Raw genomic sequence first — 20,760 nt, 5'->3', positions numbered from 1 at the left:
TTTCAGTCCTATCTAGAGACCTCATCTTTAGCTGACCATCCAAGTTTAACTCTGTTGGGCATACAATGGAAACCTTTACTACCAATCGCTCCAGCCAGAGTAAGCCTAAGTCCAACACTGGACATTGCCTCTCCCAGTTCATACCACTATCTAACAATGACCCTCTCACCTAAGCACCCCGGTTACTGTCCAGGAATTCCTTACTTTCAACTTGACCTTACCATCCTTTCCAGGTTCCATGCTTAGAATACTAACTTCACGATAAAAGAAAGGACAGCTATTCACAACCTCAAAACAGATTCTTAGTTAATCATCCTAGCAAACAAAGGCTCCACCACTGTTGCGACGAATCGCAGTGGCTACCTGCCAGAAGGCTTCTGCCAACTGCCTGATTCCTGCCCACGCCCCCCATGCACCCCTAATCCTCCCACATCCCAAAGAATCACTCACAGAGGAAAGCCCCCTCATCACCCAATATCACCCATGACTGGAATAACTGTACCATATCCTTCAACATCACTTTGATTATCTATCATCATGCCCGGTAATAATTGACTTTTTATCTAAGTTCCGTCCCATGTCTCCTAAAGTAGTATTCAGTTGCCCAACCAACTCAGCATCCTAGTCCTCTCTATGCCACTGCCACTGCCACTCACAACTTCTTGCCAAAGAGGTCATATCCCTGAGAAAGACTGAGGTGCAAGACCTGCCCAATCTAGCCACTCCGGACTTCCTACTTCAGTCCTGCCACAGGTTAATCTTACCACATCAGAGGTAATGCCACCTGTGAAAGCAGCCATGTCTTGTATGAAATCTGCTTGCAATCACTGCTCAGCCTTTTGTGTTGGTAGGAATGAATGGCCACCACTAAATTGTGGCTAAGAACAAAGTTGACCATCCAGTGGCATCACATGCAGCTGAGCACAACACGCTCGAGTTCAATATTTGCTTCACAGCTCGGGCCATCAGGATCCATTGCTCCACCACCAGTTTTTCTGAACTATGCAGATGGGAATTATCCTTACAGCTCGTACTGGACTCCCGTAATCCCTCTGACTTCTGTCTCCATTAACGCACTATCTTGACACACACTGTACAACAGTTTCCATTTCTGTCCTCCTCTCCGAATCCATGCCTCCATGTCATCTTCATTGTACACCACATGGTACTAGCTCCAGTACCCATGTTCCACATGTTTACCATGTGCACCTGCCACCCCTCTTTCCCACATTCCTAGCGAGCAAATTTGCTGCCTTCCTCTGAGCTATTAGTTACCCACCTGAACCTCACCCTTGTCCACCTGCTTAAATGCAATCCTAGCATTGTGTGTCCAGTCGACTCAATTCAGGAGCACAGGTAGGGTGTGTGTGTGTGTGTGTGTGTGTGTGTGTGTGTGTGTGTGTGAGGGGGGAGGGGGGGGGGGAGCATGTTCTCTTTTGTGTGTGCCTGCCTATTGACAACTCAATGCTTTTGCTGTTTGGTGAGTGGTCTCTTTTATTTCTAAATTATTTACATTTTGCCAAAATTTTTCTTACTATAATCATAATCTGATATTAAAATTAATTTGGACAACAGTGTACCTGTTGCTGGCATCCTTGTATCGCAGTTCTGCAGTGACTTTCTCTCCACCATGACATAGTGGCTGTTCATCAGCATCTCTTGTTGTTAGAACTGCTTCAGCTTTCTTATGCTGTCGACAAATCATCAGAGCTGCAGGTTGAGAACAAATCACTATTATGTCCTTCAAGTCAAGCAGTGAAGAGCGTTATATAGTAAAATTTCTATACCTTCCAACTATGTATCAGATAAAAGTTAAATATAGCAGTGTGCATTATGGATAAATAAATTTTTATTGTTTTTTTCAGTTAAGTACCAAAGATTTTGAAGATCTACAATTCAGATATTTATCATCATTTAGAGTGTAACGTTGTGTTATTTGTGTATAGGACAGCAAGCTTAGAATTACAGATTTTCTTTGCGTGTTTGTGCACGCGCTGTGAGGAATTCAGAACACGGTAGCCATCTTTTTTTAAAAAATCTCACTGCTGTTGTTTCAGCTTTATTGTAACTGACAGCTGAGGATGGTTCTTATTCACATTTTAATGTTCAGTATTAGTGCTTTTGTGGCTCCATGCTTTATTCCTGTAAGTTTACATTTAAAAAAAGAAAGGAAAACGTTTAGCTCTGTAGTGTACTTGTTTAAAATTTCCCAAGAATTTTACAAGAGTCAGTTCAGTTGTCTTAGTTGTGAAAGCAGGCAATGTGACTATATAAAGAATGAGATTATGGTGGAGTTCATCTATCAGCATACTCATCAATCAACTTAGAGGTTGTAAAACCATGTATATGATTTTTGTATTTATAGATGGACAGTGACTTGGATGTACAGAAAAAGAAATAAATAGGTGAGTAAAAATGGCCTGGAGTGCTTTTAGTAAACTAAGTAGAGTTTCCGAAACAGTGTGAAAACTACTAAAATACTGAGCACTGGTGAGATGAATGCAAGGAATAAAAAGTAGAGACAGGTGGCCAAACACATGTACCTGGAACAGACTGTAGAGGAGGACATGCAAGATTCCAGGAGATTAGAAAAAATCTAAAATGACATCCTAATGGAAGACGAGTAAACTACATTATAAAACATCCAGGAGACTGTTGCCTTTTCTTGTAGATCATGTATGAGCACACGTGCCCACATGTTTCATTTTTGTGTTGCCAATGCTGCCCGATGTATTGTTCAGCAGTCACACTTTCAAGATTGGTATGCAATCTCCATTTATGTTGGTTCATTGAAAGTGAAGTGTTAAATGTAATAATACATAAAATAAAGGAAAAGATTCCACTTACATTTAGCAGTCTGTGTAGGAACAGATGACAGTATTCACACTAATTTTCAAGCTCTTGCTCTTTTCTAGAAACACACACACCCACACAGATAAACGTACACTACCTTGCTTGCATTGACCAGGAGCATGTACTTCTGGGTGTCTGTGGATGTGTGTACTTTTAGCAGAAAAAGAGCAAGAGCATGAAAGCTAGTGTGAATACTACTTTCCATTATGTGTTTCTGTGCTTGACACATCAGTCTGCTGTAGGTGAGTGGTTGCCTTTATTGTTCCATCCAGGAATTTACGTTAGTGTTTAATGTAAATATATTTTGTACCAAAAGCCTGTGGCAACTGATAGGCAGTGCCACAGGTTGCACAGAAAACTGTTCATATGAACTGTTTAAGTTTCATTAAATCCACCTGATGATGAAGGTATGATCCTCTGAGACACATAGTGAAAAGGTAAATAAAAGTAACTCATGACAATAATTTTTGTATTTAATTGGCATTAATGAAATGGACCTAACATAGAATGTCTCCAGACAAACTTCTCAGTTTTCACTGATCTGATACTGAATTGATGCTTCTCGTTCAGTAGCACTTACTGTCAGTGTTGAGCGTGCAGTGTTGTGGAGACACTGTCTGTGTTGTTATGACGCCAAAGAGGGTGTGTGATTTGATTCGGCCACAGCCCTCCTCAGGAAGGAACTGCAGGCAGTCAGACACACGTGGTTCCATGAGGCTGCCACTAGCCCCATTGTTGCAGCACCATTCCAGACGACGCAGCACTGGGGAGACCAGCGTCAGCAGCTGAAACACCAAGTCTGCCATTTGAGCATCCACTATGATAAACTTCTTCCTTTCTGTTAAATGATTCAAGATGACTCACAACATCATATCAACTTCTTAATAAATTAGTATTCTGGAAAAAAGGAGAGTAGTTCTCATGAATCAATGGGTAATTAAATCTCACGTACAAAAGTAAAGTCATTTGTTAGTCAGAAGAGAATCCTTTGTTTTTATCAGGACCATACTGTTAGGGTGGCCAGATAGGTGTCCGCTGAGGGCATGGGCACTGGCAGATGGAAAAATTAATGAAAAAAGAAAAACAAAGCATAAAAAGACAATGGTTTAAGAAGTAACTGGGAGAAGTATATGAGTTCTCCTACCCCTCACAATCCATCTTCTGCCTTGTGAGGAAGTCTTTTTCTAGCTAGCAACTGTAAATGTGCACTGTTGTCAGTGTCATTTCTAAGCCCCCACTTCATCTGAGCAGCATCATAAAGAAGTGACAACTATTGATCAGTTCGTCTGTCGCTGACATGGTTTGTGTGTCAAAGGTGCACTTCGTTCATTCAGGTGCAACCTAAACGACTTGCCCGTGTTCGACAATGGAGTTTTTGCTGCTACTTCCATGTGGTATTGTGGAATCTCATAGGTCTGCAATTGGGTGCTGAAGCTAATGGCTCTTGATTTTTGTCGGTTGAGAACTGGAGCAAGACACAGTGATGGAAGCAGCTTACAAGAAAGGTGGAGGGGTTATGTAATTTCCTTGCCTCTCTAGGCTGTAGTTTTGCTGCTCCCTAATTTCAGTTGTGTGACTATGTTGTGGAAACAAAAAATAAATCCAGAACAAACCATATGTTTCTGATTAATAATATTGCAGGAATTGCTAGTCATGCTTATTGACAGCTAAATACTGTTGATTTAAGTTTAGCCCTTACGCAAACAAACATAGGCTCTGCCATTGGTCATTAGCTGTGTTGCTCTAGGACCTGGTGAAAGCCTTACTTACGTATTAGGTATATTGTTGTTGTTGTTATAGTGCAAATGAAACTGGTACATGCTAAAGCACCATAAGTATTCAGTTTTGTTGCTAATCGCTGTGCTAAATGTTCAATCCATGTATTTATTGTAGCAAATTTCACTGGGCATGCAGTTTTACTGTGCTTCATTTTTATTAAATATACCTACAAAATTGTAAAATTTACTAAGTCTGCATAGAAACTTTTGCAGAAAGGTAGTTTTACCCAAGGGGGTGGGGCTGGAGGGACGAGTGTGTAGCTTAGTTAGCTCTGTCAGGCGGCCAGGATCGCCTTGATGTGGCTTAAACCAGTGGCTCAGATAATTCTTTGACAATCTTGAATGCAGAATTCTTGACTTCAGTTATCTAGTGGAGAGCTGTAGCACTCTCATCCCCCTCCACCCCCTTAATAGGCAGGACATGCGCTATGAGCAGGATGATGCTGCTAAAGTAGCAGAACGTGTATGTTGTAAACAAGTGTTGTGTTTTAGGGTAGAGACAATTCGTCCGTGGGCCTGATAAAAATTACGTACTGATTTTGGAGAAGGGAGAATACAGCCTCATTAGTCACAGATTGCAATATTCATCAATATGTTGTAGAATTTTGGAAAACATTTGATTCTTATGTATTATGACCTTTGTGGAAACTGAAACCCTCCTCTGCAGGAAACAACATGGATTCTGCAAATAACAATCTTTTGAAGCCCAGCTCACTATGCTCTTGAGACTGAGAAGATAGTGGATACTGACACCCAGGATGATGCAGTGTTTCTTCTCTTCCAAAAAGCATTCAGTACAGTTCCACATGGGGGAACACAGTACAGCATTCTTTACAGAGACAAGTCTTCAGGTATAAAAGTAGCTAAGGCTAAGGGAGTATTATTTGGCCATTACTATGAACTATACATGTAAAGGATTGAGTGGATAACTTTAGAAACTCCATGAGGGTGTTGGCAGATGCTGTTTTCATATATAGGGAAGTCAATAGGCTAGCAAATTGCAGCAAAATACAGAAAGATATACAAAGGAGCGATACTTGATGTAGGGTTTGGCAGTTTACCCTCACTGTAGAGAAATATGATGTATTCCACTCAGACAGTAGAAAATACCTGTTTTTGTTCCATTGGACAATGGCCAAACAACCACTGGAAATAGTCACATTGACTAAATATCTGAAAGTAGGCATATGAAATAAAACCATGCAATTAATCATAGGAAAGGCCAAAGATGTAGTGAGATTCATTGAAGGGATCCCCAGGAAGTGTAGTCCATTCACGAAGGAGGTGGCCAGAAAATCCTCGTTCAACCAATAGTTGAGTGTTGCTCTTCGATCTGTAACTCTTACCAGATAGAATTGCTAGAGGAAATAAAGCAGATCAGTTCATTTTGTCATGGTTTTGTGCAGTAAGTACAAAAGCATCACAAAGATACCCATCCATTTCAGTCACAGTGCGGTGGTGTGGATCTCAATGTAGTTTACTATTAAAATTCTAAGAATTTACATTCCTAGAGCAGACAACCAATATATTGTTTTGTGCTAAATATACCTTGAAAAAAGATCATGTAGATAAAATTACAGAGATTCAAACACATAATGGAGGCTTACCAACACTTGTTTCTGCACAACATTTGCTAATGGAATGTGACAATGGTAAAATCAGTACATTTCACCACTCACTGTGGTGGCCTGTAAATGTTCCCACCAGATTTTCACACGCACACCATGTGTGTCAGTATCTCGGCTACCACCAATCAAGGAACAACCGTCACTGCTGGAGGCAGATTGCCTCATCCAGCAAGCCAGTGTAGAGGGTTTTCACAGACACACTGGACGTCTGTTGTGGAGTAATTGAGTTCACTAACTTTGTAGCTCCACGAAAGGTAGCATTAAAGATGTGACGATTCCAAAGGAAGTGCTTGGCAGCTACCAGCCAAAATCTTAGAAAACCTTTATAGACAGTGCCTGATATGACAATTCTCATTGAACAGCTGTATGAAATCAATGAAGCTATACAGAACTGATCAGCTGCAACAAGCTATGGATTTTCCTCTATCAGCTCTGTCATTTTAGATAAGAGCACCATTACTCCTTCACTGATTATGTCCACATGGGCGGAGATATTCCTTAAAACTTATGGAATCCCAGGCAATCAAGAACTTTTCACCTGTGTTCTGCTTTGTCAGCTGCACAGTGCTGAGAAAAATAAATAGTACTTTTTACATGGTTGTGCCAATAGTCTGCATTAATGTAGAGTGCAACAGAGTTAAAGTAGGTAATCAATAAGTTGCAAATGGTCTTTTCGTGCACAATACCCATCACAAAGACCTGCAAGATATAATATTATGTGATTAAATATTTCCCGAATATAAATTTCATATTACTTCTTGACATTACAAGAGATATACTACCTAAAAAAACTACTACTGCATCAAGTCACCAAAATATATTTTTCAAGAACTCCACCTCTATTTTCAGCTTCTTATTTACGTACTTATTCTTAAGAAATTTGTAACATTATGGGCTGGAGCTGCTTGAATTCTCACTAAGCCAGTTAAATAGCAAAAATCCTACTAACATATTTTTCCTGAAATTTTTTATATAAGACCTGTTAGATGATTTTGAACTCTATCAAAAATATGTCTGACTTTCACCCTTCAAGCTATAGATCCTTGTTTGTTTGTGATTGCAGACATGTACTTGGTTTTCATGAAAGTAGATGTGCAAGACTTCATTACATTTCAAGTAGGTGGCGTAGAAAAATCCCAAGTACATAAATGTTTTAGTTCTGTCTTTGCCAAAGCAAGTAAACTTAAGTTATAAGTTGTTCAAGCTATAATGATTGTAGAAACAAAATTAGGTTACCTGAAAATTCATTATGTTTTACTATTTTGTTTGTTGAATAAAGAAGTCATTAGTTATAAAGGTACTCTAGTTTTCATCTCTAAATGGATGATGGGCATCGAAATTTACACACATTAGCATAGACTTATACACTGTCCATAACAGTAACGAGCCTACCTGTCAAAAGCCTACTTTTACAGTGCAGACTGCTGCAAGACATGCAGGAAGACAGTGAGGTTCTATATTGTACTGACAGGGATGTGGAGCCACACCAACTCCAATGCCATGGCTGCCTGTGTTAGGTTTCTTGGTTGAGAATTCAAGGCGCATACAGCCCAATCGAGGTGGTCCCACAGATATTTGACAGGGTTTAAATCTGGAGAGTCAGGTAGTCAGAAGGGTACGGAAAACTCATCCTGCTGCTCTTCAAGTCACTAGTACACTGTGAGCTGTGTAACATACTGTTCTGCTGTTGAATGCCATCATGCTGAGGAAAGATGAATTGCATGTAGGGGTGGTCATGGCCCCCATGGATAGTGTGTACTTATGTCAATGTAGTGTACCATTGTGCCTTACAGAATGATGAGATCACCCAAGGAAAGCCACGAAAACATTCCTCAGACTGTGATGCTCCCTCCTCTTGCTTGGATGCTTGTGCTGATTGTTGCAGGCTGTTTGTTTTCAATCTTTCACACTCCATCTGTCTGATGGAGCATAAAATATGATTCATCTGAAAAGGCCACCTGTCACCATTTAATGGACATTCAGTCGCAGTGTTGGCATGTAAAATCCAGCTTTTGTTACTGATGTTGAGCAGTCAGCAGGGCTGCATGAACTAGGTGCCTGCTGCTGGGGCCCATACACAACAATATTGGTTTAACAGTTGTTGAGAAGAGACTTTTGGTAGCCCCTTGGTTCTTCTGATCAGTCAGTTGCTCAACAGTTACACATCTATTCAAATGTGCACGTATCTGCAGCTTTCGTTCACCCATCATCTATGGCCCATGATGCACTAAACTTTCCTTTGTGCCGGTTTTGGAGCACACCATTTTGTCATGAACGGTATAGTTTAACCATGACAGCACAAGAACAGTTTACAAACTTAGCTTCCACTCATGACCTGGGAGCCAATGAAAAAGTCCTTTTGGATGTCAAAGAAGTCACTCCGTTGCCACATTATGACAATGACTGCACCTTTTTCCATGTCCTCTCAATAGACTTTACATATCCTTCATTGCTAGTTCTGTCACGTGCCATCTGTGAGTTCTTATTGCACATTGCCTTCAAAAATAGGTGGTGGTCACAGTAATGTAACTGGACCATGAATATCTATTTGGCAAGCTTCTGTACAGTGCAAGAGTCCATTTGCTTATGTAGTGAGAGAAAATGACCATCTGCTCTGCACATTTGAGTAAAAAGTTAAGTGTAAAAAAACATGTTTTTTAAAAAGTTACTTCATCTTAGGGCTTGCATGTTTTTCTGGTAACATGTGGACCCAATTCATTTCTCGCATGTAGTCCAAATACATCCTGACGAATAATGCGAAAGAAGAATAGGCACAAAGTTCAAGTTGCTTTAGGTTTCTCATAAGCTAGGCCAAATATTCCACCGCAGAAAACCAAAACAAGTATGTATCTCAAACCATACACTGTCAACAGAGAAAATAACAGCTGTCTGGAGGACACACAGATATCACCACCAGATAAAGTCAGACAGCTACTGGATACAGTAAGACAAAGCCCAGTGGGGGAGCAGATGACACATGCACTGGAGAAGACAGGTGTTCAAGTCTTCTATTTGTGCAACATTACTGGTTGCGGCTTTCTTCCATATGATAATAACCCCTATTACAATGACAGAATAGCACACTTAAGCCAAACTGTAGTCGACACTCCTCATAGCTGCAGAGCACTTACTATCTCTGACACGTTATTATATTTTATAGAGCTGCCTCATTGCTGGGATGCTGACTGCTACATTTTATTTGTTGTACCAAATAATTCCAGACGTTTTCTATGGAATTCACAATCAGTGATTTAGTGGGCCAGTTGAAGTGCAATAGGGTGCATGGCTGTTCATCAAACCAGATGTGTGTGTGCAGCCCTCTGTAAAGGGTGTCGTCATCTTGCAAGATGATGGTGTTCACAGCACACTCATCATGAAGAGTAGAAGAAAGGGAACTCTCGTTCACCAAATATTGAATTAAACATCCTGGATCATTGTCACAGTTGTGGTTGTGTGGAATCAGCACACTAAGATGGGTCGACTTGAAAAAGAAACTACATTTGAAAGTACCCATGACCGCACTATGAATGACATAGTTTGATTTGATGGCGTGTCAATCTCGGCTGTCCATTGTGTTTGCAAGGAAGGGTGTACCACTCCCAGCCATAACAGTAAGATTTGGTAGTGTCAATGAATTAGAGGCCCATCTCAAACAGTTTGGAGATGAACACTGCAAAAGGAATTGCATGCAATTGACATTTGGAACAGGGTATCTTGCTAAAAGCAATTTCTTTTTAGAGTGATATAAAGCTACACACCTTCAATGTGTGAGAAGATACAGAAACAACGGCAGAGCAGAGACACATAGTTATGCCCTAGAAGTCATGATTTTGCCTCTTTTCAACTGATACAAGGCACCTAGTGCACCAACGGCGTAATGAGGCATTTAACCAAAAGTGAATGGAAGTTATAGTTCAGGCCAAAGGTGGTTGAATGATATTTTAGGGGTATTTGCTGTACTTTGACTTGGGCCCACTCATTCAGTCTACTGTGACAATGATCCAGGATGTTTAATTCAATATTTGGTGAACGAGAGTTCCCTTTCTTCTACTCTTCATGATGAGTGTGCTGTGAACACCATCATCTTGCAAGATGACGACACCCTTTACGGAGGGCTGCACACACACATCTGGTTTGATGAACAGCCATGCACCTTATTGCACCTCAACTGGCCCACTAAATCACTGATTGTGAATTCCATAGAAAACGTCTGGAATTATTTGGTACAACAAATAAAATGTAGCAGTCAGCATCCCAGCAATGAGGCAGCTCTATAAAATATAATAACTGATTAAGTGATTTCATTTTCATTTGATATACCTGAAGAAAATTGCAGACTGTCTACCATGCCAAAATTAGTTGCAGATCCAAGGGGATAGCAGTCTTGATCCGTCAGCCCACAAACAGATTTTAGTGGAACCGCTTCCAAAATTCGCACCTAACTTTCAGAGAATAGAGTAGCATGTAAACAAAAAAGTCTTGAAAATGTAAAGGAATTCTAGAACTTTGAAGCTACAGTTTAAAACAGTATACTTTTCGGTTGTTTGTCTGAGGGGGCGGGCATGCAGCCTGAGTGGTTGCCGAGAATATTCAGCCAGGTAAAGGCATTATGCACCGTGCTGTCAACAACAAATCAGACATGGCTCGTGAGTCTCCAGGTAGTAGAATCGGCGTGTCACAGGAAGTTGATAAGAGAGGACGGGAAGGGAAAGACACTCGACTAAGAAGGAAACATCGATTTTATTTTATGTAAATTTCGACATTATCAGAGTTGTGAGAATATGTCGTTATTATGGTTCTTAAATTAACTGCGTGACATATGCAAGCCCACTTCTCAAATTTTCGGAGGAATGATTTTCAAAGTTCGTATTTTTCTGACTATCAGTATCTTGGATGTTATGCTAAATCGATGTACTATTCACTGTTATCAACAAATTATTATTACTATCGTCATTGTTATTATTACTGTACATTAAAATACTTATGGTAATTAAACAATTTATTATGATTATAATGAGATTTTTTTGCACTTTATTGTTATTATAATTTAAATTGAGCATATCTGTGGCACGTTAAAGGTGGGGCTGACAACGAGAGTCATACACTGCCAGAAAAAAAATGAAACTCTCTCAAGGACTGTGTTCATTGGCACCAGGGTATAATATGTGCATATTGAGGGATTTTTAGTGTCAGTGATTCATTTGTCGCGGTCATCGGCGATGGGATGGTAGGCCCTCTATTTGACTTTGCAGACAGCAGCTGTGGACAGTTTAAAGAGGAACAGTGTTTGCAACATTCACTCTATGGTACAACCAGGCCTTACCGACCACTATGAACTATTTAGTAGCTGCAACCATTTGAACGGGATCACACTGTGGGCCCGAGGGAAGCTGGAGGGACATATCGACGGATTGCTGCACACCTTGGGCACAAATCATTGGTGATGTTTCACTGCTTTCAGCAGTGGTCTGTGGAACATTTTCACATTGCGTGAGCAGCAGTGGTTGACTGAGCATCATCTAGGGATAAAATCCAGGCACATATTGTACCTGCTGTGTCATCAGGGACCATCGGGAACACCTGCTTGCAACAGGATTGAGAGCACATACAGTATGAGTCTGGTTAGGCTGCCACTGACAGCATGGCACCATCAAGCTACTCTGGGGTCGTGGAAGAGTTGACTGGACAGCAATAAGGCGCTCTGTTGTCTTCAGTGATGAGAGTAGATTCTGTCTGTATGTGAGTGATGGATGTACACGTGCATGGTGTAGACCTGGTGAGTTACCTGTTCCATACTTCATTCACCCACGACACGTAAGTCCCATCCCAGGCTTTATGACGTGGGGACCATTAGTTACAACTCACGGTCACATAAGATGTTTCTGCAGGATAAAGTAACCAATGCTTGTTCACTGGACAGGCTGTTATCCCCATGTTACTACCATTCCTGTGTTTGTTCAGCAGGACAATGCACAGCATACACTATGTGATCAAAAGTATCCGGACACCTGTGTAAAAATGACTTAAAAGTTTTTGGCGCCCTCCATCGGTAGTGCTGGAATTCAGTAAGGTGTTGGTCCACCCTTAGCCTTGATGACAGATTCCACTCTCGCAGGCATATGTTCAGTCAGGTGCTGGAAGGTTTCTTGGGGAATGGCGGTCCATTCTTCATGGAGTCCTGCAGTGAGGAGAGGTATCGATGTCAGTCGGTGAGGCGTGGCACGAAGTTGGCATTTCAAAACATACCAAAGGTGTTCTACAGGATTCATGTCAGGACTCTCTGCAGGCTAGTCCATTACAAGGATGTTATTGTCGTGTAACCACTCCATCACAGGCCGTGCATTATGAACAGATGCTCGATCTTGTTGACAAATGCAATCGCCATCCCTGAATTGCTCTTCAACAGTGGGAAGCAAGAAGGTGCTTCAAACATCAATGTAGGCCTGTGCTGTGATAGTGCCACACGAAACAACAAGGGGTGCAAGCCCCCTCCATGAAAAACACGACCACACCACACCATAACACCACTGTCTCCGAATTTTACTGTTGGCACTACACAGGCTGGCAGATAACGTTCACTGGGCATTCGCCACACCCACACCCTGCCATCGGATTGCCACATTGTGTACCGTGATTCGTCAATCCACACAACGTTTTTCGGTTGTTCAAGCGTCCAATGTTTACTCTCCTTACACCAAGCGAGGCGTCGTTAGGCATTTATTGGCGTGATGTGTGGCTTATGAGCAGCTGTTCGACCATGAAATCCAAGTTTTCTCACCTCCCACCTAACTATCACAGTACTTGCAGTGGATTCTGAAGCAGTTTGGGATTGCTGTGTGATGTTCTCGATAGATGGCTACCTATTAGACCTTACGACCCTCTTCAACTGTTGGCAAGCTCTGTCAGTCAACAGACGAGGTCCGTCTTTACGCTTTTGTGCTGTACGTGTCCCTTCACGTTTCCACTTCACTCTTGCACCGGAAACAGTGGACCGAGGGATGTTTAGGAGTGTGGAAATCTCGCGTACAGATGTATGACACAAGTGATACCCAATCATCTGACCACGTTCTAAGTCCGTGAATTCCGCGAAGTGCCCCATTCTCTCGATGTCTAATATCTATTGAGGTTGCTGATATGGAGTGCCTGGCAGTAGATGGCAGCACAACGCAACTAATATGAAAAACGTATATTTTTGGGGGTGTCCGTATACTTTCGATCACGTAGTGTGTATGGCTGTTGTGACGCAACTTGATGTACGCTCTGACTGGCAAGATCACCAGATCTCTGGACAATTGAACACGCCGGGGACATGATGAAGCGGAAATTTACTCAATCTCGAGGGCCCGCAAGAATCATTGCCGAACTGCAACAAAAGGCGCAAAACGCTTGGACAGTCTGTCGCAGGATGCTATTCAGTACCTTTATGATCGTTTGCATGTGAGAATACACACCTGTGTTATCGCCAGAGGGGAGGAGAGTTACACTGTTTACTGATGCTAGTGCTTGGGCACCCTTTACTGTGACGTGTACTTGCCAATAAAATGACCGTGTCCTTGATGGTGTTGCATTTTTTTCCGGCAGTATATAGGGGCAGGGGGGTACGAGGGGAGCGGACAGCGACAGTAACAAACTGTGACCTGCTGAGCGCTCCCTTCGCTCCTCCCCTCACCACCCCCCGCCCCTCTCGCCACCACCCAGATGAATCGAACCCTGGATCTGACGCCATTATCGAGGATAGGATGACGGTGCTTAGTGTCTTGACTAGCGGATTTTTATGCGACGACCACTAGTTTCCGATAAAATCGATGTTGAAGTTTTATGTGTACGGTCTATATTTGTAACTCTGTCTGTCAACCAAGTGAGAGTGGCGTAGCGGATAAAATTACGGCTACGACGCTGGCGGTACAGGTTCAGACTCTGCTCCTGTACTTTGTCTTCTCTCAATTTCATCACGAATATCATTAAATAGTATACAAACTTTCTTCAAATGTGTATTCTGTTTGTTACAGAATCATCGTACTTGCTATTTGTTGCATCGCTTGCTGTGCTAGAACGTAATTCCGGATAGTATTTCTCGTAGAAGCAACCGAAAGAGATTCGTAGAATATCACGTATATTTAATAAAAGCTTATTGCCTTACAGGGCACATGGGTTTGTCAGACGCTTCTGACCGCAAAACATAGTTCGTTGAAATTAGGAAAGATTATTCTTTCTTCGATCAACTTCGACACGAGCCACTCGTCTCAATCATTCCTCTGCAAATGAGCTGCACTAAATTGATCAGAATTAAAGAATGAATTTTTGTACAGTTTTCCCTCGAAGCGATTTCTGCGTTAGTCTTTAGCAACCCGTGAGCAGTTTGAATTTTTTACGTAAAAAGTGGAGCACATTTGGGTGGGATAATCTGTATGATGCACGTGCAGGCTTTTCTTTCACCTACAGAGATTTGATCGTAGTTTTATCGGTCTGCCCTCCCCACGAATCAATATGTAAACAAATTTTTCTTGTCCTCCTGTGGAAGAATGATAGATTTTCAAAAGTCTTTGTACAGCACTTTCGTTAACTTCCCTGATTTTGAGCATATGACAACATTTTGTAATTTATGAGTCACGTTGTCCACTCTGTTTTGAACAGGCCGACTAAATTTGAGGGGTGGTTCTTGCATACATGAAAAAACGTAAGAGAATATCTTTCTTGACGCAGTTATAGTACAGTGCCCTGTGACACTATAACTAATCTTGATGAATTTTTTTTGTGTGTGTACTAGGACGGTTTCCGCTCCTTGGTCCACAAGGAGTCTATTGTATATCGATTGACACTGTCAGCCGGTATGATTAGTGTTAATTACATAATCCAGGCCAAAATAAGGGATGAGTGCTTTTGTCTGTATCTGGAAATCTTCCGCAGCTGCTAATTTTCGTCCATCGTTGCTAATTCTGTGGAGCTCTCCAAATATTGGGAATTTTAACTACGAATCACAAACGGAATATACGTTTGAAGAAAGTGTGCTGTAATGTTTGATTTGTTGATGAAATACTACGGCAAAAATGACTGTTCTTGAATAATTTTGCTCGACATATACGTTCTATTTAAGAGGAACACTACTGTAACGGTCTAAAAAAGGTCCTTTTTCTTTAGGGGAAGGACAGGTGCTGAAGAAATAATACTTTGGTTGGTTACTAGGCATATACTTAAGTATAACACAAAAAATATTGTCGGAAAATATTACAAAATGGCGACATTGCGGCAATTCTCCCGAGACATGTTGAATTTGAGGCGATCTGCGGCACGCACTATAACTGGTGCCAGTTTGAATCTGGTAAAAAAAAAAAAAAGAAAAAACTATATTCTACATGAGTGTAGTGAACACATGAGTGTGAACCACGTAGAGTGTTTTAGATATATCGATTTTTAGATAATTGGCAAGTGTTTCAATAACGTCGTTCAATTTTCACCAAAAAGGACAATCATTTGTTAATAAATATTGTTTATACTAACTAATCAAAAATGTTATTTCAAAGTTGTGGTTAAATTTTCAAATAGAAAGATTGACTTTTTTGGAGTTATGCTACGTGCTGTTTTGAAAAATCGTAATCCTTGAGAAACGCGTTTGGAGTTTTGAAATGTGTTATAGACATGAACAAATGAAAGAAAATCAACTTTTAGAAAACTCGTGCCATTAATCTGCTATCTAAGGGCTGGCCAGTCGAACTGTTGCCGTCGAACTCGAAATCGTATTCACTAGTTCACTGTAGCACGATTGAAATGTCGATTGTGGCAATTTCATGAATGCACAAAACTTTGCAATTCCGTTTAGCCCTATTTCAAGCAGGTGCATTGATAGGACGATTCAACAATTGATTTCACATGCTTACCTTATAAACTCATTGCTCGGTATAACAGCTTCTGGGCGGTTTTGACAAGCAATGGTTACTGTGACGCTTAAGGCCCGAGAACTTCGTTCTTGCGTCGCACATTTCTCGTTTTCAGAAATAACAAAGAAAACGGCTCAATTCGTAATTCACATCAAAATCCAGGCCACTGCCTCTCAGTTTCTTAGCAGAGGCACTGACTCCCTCCAAACTGCTCTCAGACTCATATCTATTCCTTGGAAGCTTTGATGACACATACTACTTCGAAGCCGTATTGGATACGACGTTTTCGTACTTTTTCTACCCGAGTACACTTTTTATCACTCATTTTTAGTTGAAAGGCAAAACTGTATATTATAAGAGTACAAATGTACTATCAAAAGTCAATACTGAGTACAAAAATTAAGATTAGAAGCGAAAGAATTGCCTTTTTCATACACGTACTGATTATTCCTGACGCCAAGCAAACGCGTCATTGTTTTGAAATGTTTCTAACTATATACAGACGCTACAGGGGGTATCGAGTTGGCGCAGGCAGGCCGTTTCGAGTCATCTGAGGCGCTAGAGGAGGAGCTCGTATTTCCGTAGAACAATTTTTTTTCCGGGGATTAGACTTTTTGCCCCTATTCCACAAGGTTCAAATCATCTTTTACGGCAATAAAAAAAGATTTTTTGATAATTCTACACTAGTGTTACCCCTTTAAAGGCATTCTACACGATGAAATTGAGAAAAAATTAAAGAACATGTTCAGGATTTGAACCAGAACCAGTAGCATAGCGGCCTTGAACCTTAGCTGCTGCGCTACGCTCGGTAGTTCGAAACAAGACTGACATTAAAGGTGTAGGAGACACACATGAAGAATTCGACATCGATTCTTCCGGAAACTATGGGCCGTCGCGTGAAAAGCCTAATCAGAACAGGCCCCTCTCCCTCTACAACATTCATAAGTCTCTTCAAAATCCGTGATTAACAGGTCTGACGATCCCCGTGTAAGACGTGTCAGTTTGTAGGTGGAGCTCGTGAGGGGGTGGAAGACGCACCTCGACGTCGGAGGCCTCTGCGAGGAGGTCCTCGGTGAAGGCGACGGCGGTGGCGGCCTGGTCGGCGCGGCTGTGCAGGTGGCGGGCGTGCGCCTCGACCAGCTGCAGCTTGGCGGCGCGCGCCTCCTGCACCTGCCGCTGCAGCGAGCGCCGGTGCTCCTCCAGCGCCGCCGAGTACGACTCGATGAAGCGCTCCACCTCGTCCGACACCTGGCTGCACCGCGTCTGCGCCCACCAGCCGAGTCATGAGAAAGGAAACATTCCCCACACAGAGTGGAACAACGAGGAGCATAGCGAGTACGAACAAACGATCAAAACAAAACACTAGGGTGACGTTCCAGTGAACGTCATTAAAATGTAGACACTGCATTGCTGTGTCACGCAAGACAGAGGAAACCGCCTTATCTCAATGCTTTTCCACATTTGGTAATTGCTTTTAGTAATGAATGAGTTTCATTTTCCAGGAAATGGTGCCAATGTCTTTCCAGTTCTACACTACTGGCCATAAAATTGCTACACCACGAACATGACGGGCTACAGACCCGAAATTTAACCGACAGGAAGAAGATTCTGTGATATGCAAGTGATTAGCTTTTCAGAGCATTCACACAAAGTTGGCACCGGTGACGACACCTACAACGTGCTCACATGAGGAAAGTTTCCAACCGATTTCTCATACACAAACAGCAGTTTACCGGCGTTGTCTGGTGAAACGTTGTTGTGATGCCGCGTGTAAGGAGGAGAAATGTGTACCATCACGTTTCTGACTTTGACTAAGGTCGAATTGTAGCCTATCGCGATTGCGGTTTATCGTATCGCGACGTTGCTGCTTGCGTTGGTCGAGATCCAATGACTCTTAGCAGAATATGGAATCGGTGGGTTCAGGAGGGTAATACGGAACGCCGTGCTGGATCCCAACGGCTTCGTATCACTAGCAGTCGAGATGCCAGACATCTTATCCGCATGGCTGTAACGGATCGTGCAGCCACGTCTCGATCCCTGAGTCAACAGATGGGGACGTTTACAAGACAACAACCATCTGCACGAACAGTTCGACGACGTTTGCAGCAGCATGGACTATCAGCTCGGAAACCATGGCTGCGGTTACCATTGACGCTGCATCACAGACGGGAGCGCCTGCGATGGTGTACACAACGACGAACCTGGGTGCACGAATGGCAAAACGTCATTTTTTCGGATGAATCCAGGTTCTGTTTACAGCATCATGATGGTCGCATCCATGTTTGGCGACATCGCGGTGAACGCACATTGGAAGCGTGTATTCGTCATCGCCATACTGGCGTATCACCCGGCATGATGGTATGGGGTGCCATTGGTTACACGTCTCGGTCACCTCTTGTTCGCATTGAACAGTGAACAGCATTTGAACACTGGACGTTACATTTCAGATGTGTTACGACCCGTGGCTCTACCCTTCTTCCCATCCCTGCGAAACTCTACGTTTCAGCAGGATAACGTACGACCGCATGTTGCAGGTCCTGTACAGGCCTTTCTGGATGCAGAAAATGTTCGACTGCTGCTCTGGCCAGCACATTCTCCAGATCTCTCACCAACTGAAAACGTCTGGTCAATGGTGGCCGAGCAACTGGCTCGCCACAATATGCCAGTCACTACTCTTGATGAACTGTGGTATCGTGTTGAAGCTGCAAGGGCACAGCTGTACCTGTACACGCCATCCAAGCTCTGTTTGACTCAATGCCCAGGCGTATCAGGGCCGTTATTACGGCCAGAGGTGGTTGTTCTGGGTACTGATTTCTCAGGATCTACGCACCCAAATTCGTGAAAATGTAATGACATGTCAGTTCTAGTATAATATTTTTGTCCAATGAATACCCTCTTTATCATCTGCATTTCTTCTTGGTGTAGCAATTTTAATGACCAATAGTGTAGTAAAGAATGATTATTCCACACGCCTTGCTTCCTAACACATTTTCTTCCATTATACTGATATTAATAATTGTCAATGAGTCAACCTGCTCAGACACAGTTGTTATTTTTACATTGTAAAATGAAACGGTAATACACTGAAATGACAAGTAATGGTATACCTCCTAATATCGTCTCGGACCTCCTTTTGCCTGGCGCAGTGCAGCATCACGACGTGGCATGGACTCAGGAAGTCGTTGGAAGAATCCTGCAGAAATATTGAGCCATGCTACCTCTGCAGCCGTCCATAAATGCGAAAGTGTTGTCAGTGCAAGATTTTGTGCACGAAATTACCTCTCGATTATGTCCCGTAAATGTTCGATAGAATTCACCACGGACGTTCTGGGTGGAGACATCATTCGCTCGAATTGTCCAGAATGTTTTCAAACCAATTGCGAACAATTGCGGTCCTGTAACATGGCTCATTGTCATCCATAAAAATTCCATTGTTGTTTGGGAAGTCCATGAACGGCTGCAGATGGTCTCCAAGTAGCCGAACATAATCACTTCCAATCAATGATTGTTTCAGTTGAACCAGAGGACCCAGACCATTCCATGTAAACACTGCTCACACCATTATGGAACCACCACCGGCTTACACAATGCCTTAATGACAACTTGGGTCCATGGCTTCGTGGAGTAAGCGCCACTATCGAACACTACCACCAGCTCTTACCAGCAGAAATCAGGCCACAATTTTCCAGTAGTATAGGGTCCAATCGATATGGTCACGAGCCCAGGACAGGTGTTGCAGGCGATGTAGTGCTGCTAGCAAAGACACTTGCGTCGGCCTTCTGCTGCCGTAGCCAGTTAAAATGCCGAAGTTTTGCCTCGCTGTCCTGAAGGATCCGTTCGTCGTACGCCCCACATTGATTTCTGCAGTTATTTCGAACAGTGTTGCTTGTCTATTAGCTCTGAGAACTTTACGCAAACGCAGCTGCTCTCGGTCTTTAAGTGAAGGCCGTCGGCCACTGCATTGTCTGTGGTGAGAGTTAATGCCCGAAATTTAGTATTCTAGGCACAGTCTTGACACTGTGGATCTCGGATATTGAACTCCCTAACGATTTCCGAAATGGAATGTCTCATGCGTCTAGCTCCATTCCATGTTCGAAGTCTGTTAATTCCCATCATGCGGCCATAATCACGTCGGAAACCCTGTCACATGAGTCACCCGATTACAAATGACAGCTCCGGCAATGCAATGCCCTTTTGTGTGCGATATTACCACCATCTGTATATGTGCATATCTCTATCCCATGGCTTTACCACCTCATTGTGTAACCCTACACTACCTGATCGAAAGTGTCAGGACACCCCTATGTAATGCGAAATTGATCACTAGACTTTATGAGGGACGGACTCTACGGTATGAAACGAGGCAGAGAATATTGTGTTGTCGGTAGAGAAGCAGTAACAGCAAAACTTGTCGGCCAGGAGAGCTGAGTAACTTTGAATGTAGGTCAGTCATTGGATGTCACCTGAGTAACAAATCCATTTCGCCCTCTAAAGCTGTCCAACTCGGCTATTGGTGACGTGACTGTGAAAGGGAAATGCGAAGGAACATACACAGCTAAATCAAGACTGGTCTAAAGAGTGACGCCCCTAGACAATGGATGATTAGAAACTAATGATTTGGAGTGA

The 20,760-nt window shown here is 42.5% G+C and overlaps 1 protein-coding gene across 1 annotated transcript in view; it reads right to left on the bottom strand.

Annotated features, from left to right (window-relative positions):
• The window catches only part of LOC124795887 (tripartite motif-containing protein 45), a 177,099-nt gene that overhangs the window by 31,010 nt on the left and 125,329 nt on the right, over nt 1-20,760 (bottom strand). The window contains exons 6-8 of the mRNA XM_047259968.1: nt 17,173-17,397; nt 3,434-3,638; nt 1,581-1,710 (exon numbers count right to left, since the gene is read on the bottom strand). Of these exons, the coding sequence (XP_047115924.1) occupies nt 1,581-1,710; nt 3,434-3,638; nt 17,173-17,397 (560 nt within the window). The remainder of the gene's footprint in view (nt 1-1,580; nt 1,711-3,433; nt 3,639-17,172; nt 17,398-20,760) is intronic.

This window comes from Schistocerca piceifrons, chromosome 4, assembly GCF_021461385.2.
Source record: "Schistocerca piceifrons isolate TAMUIC-IGC-003096 chromosome 4, iqSchPice1.1, whole genome shotgun sequence".
Lineage (NCBI taxonomy): Eukaryota > Metazoa > Arthropoda > Insecta > Orthoptera > Acrididae > Schistocerca > Schistocerca piceifrons.
The sequence above is the reverse complement of the archived record's forward strand: the minus strand, read 5'-3'. Positions and strand labels throughout refer to the sequence as shown.